At 40.5% G+C, this 7,728-nt stretch overlaps 1 protein-coding gene across 1 annotated transcript in view; it reads right to left on the reverse strand.

The window, feature by feature from the left end:
- Nucleotides 1–7,474, reverse strand: part of LRRC56 (leucine rich repeat containing 56) — a 33,530-nt gene extending 26,056 nt beyond the window's left edge. The window contains exons 1-2 of the mRNA XM_079950081.1: nt 7,304–7,474; nt 3,343–3,512 (exon numbers count right to left, since the gene is read on the reverse strand). Coding sequence (XP_079806207.1) covers nt 3,343–3,512; nt 7,304–7,334 — 201 coding nt within the window. The 5' untranslated portion in view covers nt 7,335–7,474. The remainder of the gene's footprint in view (nt 1–3,342; nt 3,513–7,303) is intronic.
- Nucleotides 7,475–7,728: the final 254 nt, after the last annotated feature.

The raw sequence follows: 7,728 nt of genomic DNA on the forward strand, positions 1-7,728 counted from the left end.
CACACTGTCATGGCTCCATGGAAAAGGGCAGGAAGCTATGCAGAGCAAAAAAATCCTAAGCACTAGAAGACTTAATAGACTCAGAATAACCAACACTTTTTCAAGCTTATTTCATAGAATCGTAGAATCATTCTACAACCATGAGGACTAGAAACTTGCTTTTCACTACAAACTTATACACTGTCCAGCACTAGCTGTTGTAGTACGATACTGACTGTATGCTCAATGCATGATTCATACTGGACTCATCTTCTGTTTTCAGAGAGGACAGAAAAAGATATAAATGCATAAGGAACACAAACAAGGAAATACGCTCACTGCAGTAATAAATATGCTGAGCAAACTGGTTTGAAACTGTCTATACACTACCACACCCAAGAGTAAGTAGGCTATGGACCTAAAGTTTTGAAAGAGGAAAGGAAAAGTCAGGCACGCACAGCTTCAATTTTAAAATAGTGTCTTCTTTCTGAAAGGCTAACAGAGTCTTCTCCCAGCTATAAAAAATGCTGAGACTGTGTAAGTGTGTTGGTGAGAAAATGATTTCCTGCTACTGTTCCATTAAAGAGTTCTAAACACTAAAAAGGACATAATGGAAATTTGTTTCTAATCAATTAGTTGAACAGCAGTGCTATTTTTAAACTTGAAAAAGCAAAAGGAAGTTAACAGTATGGAAGCAGCTGCTTCAACCTGAGCAACAAGAGGTCAAATAATAGTTACATTAGACTTGTTATTAAAGCGTGCTGCAAACATAGTTAGCGTTTCCTTGGCAATATTGTATATCTATATTTTAAAAAACAGGAAGCGACTGCTCCAACAATGCCCACTCAAAACTTTCAGGCCAAAGGAAAGTCCCTATTAGGCAAAAACGAATGCAACTGTCAAAGGTAAGTACTGCATTACAAAAATCTTGACACATGATAACTCGAAGAGTTTGAGTTGGTGCTGAAACCAAATTAGTTCTTTTCAGTGCTTTTTTTCTATAAAAAAAATGTTCAAAGGTACTCTTATTTTCCTACTCATATTGAAATACTGCCCCTCAATGAGGCCAAACTTAGATTCACAAAATGTTTAGGGGTATGCGTACCCCTGCATACCCCTAGAAAAAAGCACCGGTTTTTTTTATTTATAATATTTCTTATCCACGCTTTATCATAACATCCCATAACAGGCCACAACAATATATTATACAACTATAAACACAGATAAAACTGTTGCTGCTATAAACAAGCAAGACCATTCTAAATGGAACAGAACAATATACCGGTACATTCAACAAAATGAAATGCCTTAACTGTCAAAGACCAGGGTAAAGAGGTGTTTCTTCAGCATAGGGCAAAAGCCCTGTGGGAAAGAGTTCCACAGTTTAGGGACTGCCACAGAGAAAACTCCCTCCTGAGCTGCAATTCCCTACACTTCTGAGGAAGGTGGAACTACCACGAGACCAAGATGGTCAGCAGGGATGGAAACAGGCCCCAAATATTTGAAGGGCTAAATTGTTTAGGACTGAAGCCTCACCAGGCATGGGTCTTGCTGGGTTGTTTCATTTCAGACTGCAGATAGGGGATCAAACTAATTTTACTAGCTCTGTATGTACAATGAGATGCTTTTGGGTTTTTTTAATGTAGGAGAGCATTAAACATTTCATCTCCCATCCCTGCAACAGTGAGATCAGATTGGACATTTGCTAATCTGTTAATGTTGATCAGGGCAAGGACATCCTGATGGTTTTACACCCTACACTTTCCAAATAAAATGCTTTCACTCTAAAAGCAATTGCTGTTTTGATAAAGATGTCAACCCTCCTACGCCTTTGCTTCTATTACATCTCTTAGTGAAATTTCACTTGATAGTCTGCTTCTCACTGACAGAGGCATGGCGTCTGAAGGGAAAAGTCTATGCACTGAAATCCCCAAATTTCATTTAAAATCAAAGTTTCCCTTCCTTCAACTGCCACACAGAAAGAAAAGGAAATGGCCCACAAGCAGCCTTGCTGAAGCTCCTTTCCCACAGAAAGCCCTGTCTACCATTGCATGTCGCTGCCTGTTTTCCATCATCTTCATCCCATCAAAATGCAGCCTGTTGTCTAGCTATCCCCCTGCCAGCAGATGTGAGCCATTTCCAGTGCACCCCAGGCCTTTCCCAGCCCTTAATTAGTAACCGAGTAAATAATGCATGCTACAACATAAAAACTCCATAGTCACAAGGGAATCCAGACTCATACCCTTTCCTACAGCACAATTATTTTACCAACACAAAACGTTATTCAAATATTAACAAAATTTGAAAGTTTATCTCCTTTGCACAACACACAGTGTCAGGGAACTGCCATCAGGGTCAGAGGGAGAGAGCGGGCTCCAGAGGGATTCCAGAGAGCGTCCCGGGATGGGGAGAGGCAGCCCATCTTCTGGGGAAGGGAATCAGCGTAGCACCAGTGGAGAAGGGGGGCAGATGGGGGAATTGGCGAGGCGGTCCCATGACTCCTCGCCGGGGACCAGCGGGGAGAGTAAGGGTCCTCCGCTGCCTACACCCTCCTTGCGCAGGGAGAGTAGGCGGAGACTAGGCGTCAAAGAGCTTCCTTGCTGGAAGAAGTTCAAGAAACACCCACTGACGGATTCTGCCAGCGACTGAGACAGCCACGGGCAAGTGGCTGTCCGGACAGAAGAGGTTCACTCAGGCAACCCAGCCAGGTGTGGGGCCGGTTTACGCATGAGCAACCCCTAGAACCATTACACACAGGAAGCAGCGTTTTACATTGGCTCTTCTGTGGACAATGAAAGGTGGATGAAGGGATGCTTCAGGTCAGCGGTAGGTCTCAGGACCAGTCCATGCAGTTATTGCTTTTAAAGCTATCAGGTAGCAACAAGCAAGCCTCAAAGAATGTGAGTGAGATGCTGGGCAAACTGCACTTACATTCAAGGTTGACAATACCATGCTAGAGGAAGCCCACTAGCATAACAAATTGAGTGATTTATATGTGCCAAATGTATGACCCATATACTGAGGCAGCTCTCTGCTTTTCTTATTCAGGGATGTTAATCATATCTGCGATGTTAGAATATAGACTGTTTTAATCCTTTTGCTATTAAACAGAAATAAGGTTACTGTAAAATAGGACCTTTTAACCCTTCTCTGTAGGATCTGATTAATACTCATGTTGGTCATATTTGTTTATGGAAGTGCCTGAGAGATAGCCAGGAGTACCAAAAGCATCTTTCAGTAGTTCAATTTAGCTGGAAGTCCATCAGATATGCCACATTAATGCAATGTATATCAGCAAGCCTAATTTGATTGTTTCCATTCCAGAAATCTCATTCCAGATGCATTAAATTGGTAGCTACATACCAGTTTGTTGGGGGAAAGATATTCATTCACAAGTAGTTCTTCATCATCATCTTTAATTGATGGACTGGGATTCAGGAGACCTTGCCGACCCAAATCTGTGACCCGAACTGTAGCAGAACCTGGTCTTGAGACTCGGCCTAATTTCCAGTTTAGCTCCATCCCAGAATGTCCTAAACATTAACCACAGGAAGAGAAACTTGTTTGGTTTCAGCACTTACTTCTTACATTCTTAAGTCAAAGTCTGTCTGATGCATCTTGATAGTGTGGTGTTAAAATTGCAATGACACTGAAACAGGTATAAAATATTCCACCTATATACCCTGAATTTCACATTTCATTTCACATATATGTAACTGTGATACATTACTGTTTCTGGGCAAAAAAACAAACAAAAAAAAACCAATTCAACCCCCACTGTTCCTTTTAGATTATATTCACCCACAAATGCTTAGTCATTACAAGAACCAATAACAAACAAAGCTGTCAATTAATAACCATAAAAGACTATAAAACTACTATGAAAGAGTGATATTCAACCCAGAAATAAAAGTAGCACTAAAAACTTTACTTATTTAGAGAAAAATGAAAGAAATCCAACTAGTTCATTTATTTAAAAAGTAAAGGGTTTATACAGCCTCATCATGGGAACCCTGAAATTACATAACAATGTGAAAGCATAAGAAGAGCTCTGCTGGATCAGATCCATCTAGTCCAGCATAATATTTTTACAGTGTTCAAACAGATACTTATAGGAAGGCGACAAGCTGCAGCTGAGTACAATAGCAACTCTCTCCACTTGTGATTCCCAGCAACAGAGAAATAGTAGAACACAGTCCTCATGGTTAGTATTAGCTGAGAGCCCCATCCTTCATGAATTTGTCTAATTCTCTTCAAAGTCATCCAAGTTCACTCTGTCTTGTAAGAACACATTCCAAAGTTTAACTATGCACTGTATAAACTGCATGCTCTGAATCTCCCAACATCAGTTTTGTTGGAAGACCCTGCATTCTAGTCTAATGATACCCACTTCTTGCAAACCATGTATAAATCGGACACACCTTTAATATGTAGTGTTCGAAATTCCCATGGTTCTAGGCACATTTTGCCACAGGGAATTTCATTAGCGCGAGCAGTTTCTGAGCTCGGTGTAGTACTGCGCCTAAGATTTCAGATTAAAACTGCAGAGTGGAAGGAAAGGAGGACCTTATTCTGCCTCCCCACTTCCAGCTACTCTCTGAAGCCTGGAGAAGAGACCCTCTTAAGAATATTAGGGGGGTGGGCAGGGGAAGGACTAGACCATGTGGGAAATGAACATAATATTTTACTGCAGTTCATTCATTTTCAGCTTTGTATTCATTATAAAAAAATGCACCTAGACATTCTGTTGTTGCGCCCATAACCTAGGTTTAAGGTACCATTTAGCTCCTAGCTTTCATATTTCAGTTTCTAACACTGCCGCATACCAGGCTAACATTTTCATGAGAAACTCAAGTGCTCTTTCCTGGTCAATCACCAGTTACCACAAATTCAAACCTATAGGGTCATAAAGTGAACTGCCCCGAGACCTCCTGGTATAGGCTGGTATATAAATTTAATAAATAATAAATATATAAATTATGAATGGGAGCAAGATCTTACCATTCTATCTCCTGATGGGTGAAAAAGCATTGGATTTATTTAAATTGGGAGAAGTTGTAAAACAATCCTATATAACCAAATGCAATGGTGAGAATGCATAAATCACTAGATGGTGCGCCTAAAGAGTTAATCAACACACGAGAAATAAAATGATTTATTTCACTGCTTCCAAATACTACAGTTGCCTTACAAAATGCCCTCTTATCTCTGAAACATGTATTAGAGCAACACTTACTTATGGTTTGACAAGAAAATCAATTCGTGGTTTAATATCTGAAGTTACGCTCCTGATTTTATACTTCCCAATATTGATCTGGTACTTGTAATTGCTTTACAACTGAATTAGCAAGCAGAACAACATTTTCATGCCCAGCTCCATATGTGTAAATCAACAGTGGAGCAATTAAAAGATAGCCCAAATTAGAATCTTTTTGTGTAGCAAAACCGCTGCACAAAAGGACCACACCCATGGTAGCTTTATAGAGAGACCACTTCCCCCTTTTCAGTGCAACTAGATTGCAGGCAAGAAGAGAAACATTTCAAGTGGCTAATGACCTGAGCTTCTCATGGCCAAAAAAGATCTTTCTGTCATAGGCTGTAATACAACAGTAGAACTCTTGAAACGAGTAACAGGGTTCAATGAGAGCAATTAGTAGAGTTACTGAACTGTAAGGTGGCAAAGAGATTTAAGTACTGTTATTGAAAACTGCTAAACTGGTATAGTGCCACAGATTCATTGTTAAATCTGTATGAATCTATGGAAGTGGCTTGGGCAGGGCGGAGATAGTCATGTCCTCCATCCGGGGGCAGCAGTATTGTGCTTATTGAAATGTGGCTGGGGTGAAGTGGTGGCAACAAAGATGGAGGACTTCCAGGTTGGCAGCTGCAGTTTTGAATGAGTGTGTGCAGCTGCTGGCCTGCAACCACCTTGGAGCACTCCTAATTTTGCCATCTCACCACCTTCCTTTCCCAATGAGTGCAGTGCGACTGGAAGCATGCCGCCACCCACTGTGAATATGCAGTTCAATATTTTATTATATATTGGATTTTTCAATTTCAACTATACAACAGTACTTCTAAACTGCTCTTAGTTCTGACATAGGATAGACAAAATAGTAGCATCTTTTGTTGGAACGTCAAGTTGAGAAGCTGCCAACCTTTTTGGTCACTGGGAACATTTGGGATTCTGATAAAGTATGCCAAATGCCAGTCACATAATAGTCGCTATGAGGGTACGGCATAACACAAAATGGCTGCCAGATCTAAAAGAGCAGAAAAGAGACAGGACCACAATATTGTGAGGACATGCCCCACCCCCTGCCCCCCAACAACTGGAAAAAAGACCCCTACATCCATCACCACACTCACACATAAGTTCTTTGCACCTCTCCTTTGTTCAAATGGAGAAAGAGGGTGAGCACTGAGTTCTGGCATCCAATGTGTTCATGTTTAAGGGGCGAGGTCAATGTAGGAGAGGCTGAGCCAGTGCAAACACAAGCTGAGCATCAAAAGCAAACAATTGCCCATGCAATGTAGATTTTTAGGGGATATTTATGGAGACCTTTTGCAGGTGCCATAGGAAATACTGGTGGGCACACAAGTGTCTGTAACCTCAGAAGTGTTGCTATAGAATCACAGAATCATAGAACTGTTGGAAGAGACCACAAGGGTCATCTAGTCACTTTGTACATACTCTATGGTACAACTTGCTTTTTATGTTTCTTCTTTGTTTTTGTACTAGAAAAATACGATTGAGTTGTTATAGAAATCTCAGCTTAAAGTATTCATAAATAAATAAATAAATAAATAAATAAATAAAACCAGCAGTTAAAATAGCATCATAAAATTATACCAGCAACAGCAAGCCAAAAACATCAGCAGAGGCTCTAACCACAACAAAGCCTAATGGAATAAGATAAAAGCCTACTTAAAAGCTGGCAAAGAGCAGGTCTCCCTAATGAGCCTATTCCATAGTTTAGGCACAATGGAAAAGGCCACTCTCTTGTTCTCCGCCAGCTCTACTTCCATAGGCCAAGGGAAGACAAGGAGAGTCTGAGAACCTGAGTGCTTGGCTTGAGCTGGTTCATAAAGGCAGAAGCGGTTGCTGAGATATGCTGTTCTCAGGTCACTTAGAGGCTTTGCAGGACAAAGCCAATACCATGAATTGAGCCCAGAAGCAAACTGAAAATGGAACAGACTTGGCCTAATATGATCCATCCTGCTGACTCCAGGCACAAATCTGGCCACAATGTTCTCAGCCAATTGAAGTTTCCAATATTATCTTCAAGAGCAGCCCACACATAAGTGTGTTTTAGTGACTAACCTGGAAGTAACTGGAGTGTTGCACTTGTCATCCACTACAATATTCTACAAATGAAGCATGTGAAGAACTAAAGGAGTGTAACGGATATAGCACTGTCCAGCAAGCAGGTCAGTTTGCAAGCACTCTTTCCATTTTCAGTACAAAGATGTTTTCTCTCTCTCTGGTGTTAATCTGTGGAAAAAAGCAATTTATAATTGTATCAGTTTAACTATCAATCCAATTACCACCACCACCACCTCTGCACCTCAGAGTATCATGGCAACTGCCAAATTTGGACATTCAAGAAATTATTGCTCTAAATGCTCTTAGACCTGAAGCTTTTTGTAAAAAAAAAAAAAAAGCATTGATTTCCAATGTAATAGAACAATATATTTCAATAACTTTTCCCCTTCCTCTTCCCTTCCTGAAGTTTGATGCACATTTAA

Source organism: Podarcis cretensis (assembly GCF_951804945.1).
Source record: "Podarcis cretensis genome assembly, chromosome: 1".
Taxonomy (NCBI): domain Eukaryota; kingdom Metazoa; phylum Chordata; class Lepidosauria; order Squamata; family Lacertidae; genus Podarcis; species Podarcis cretensis.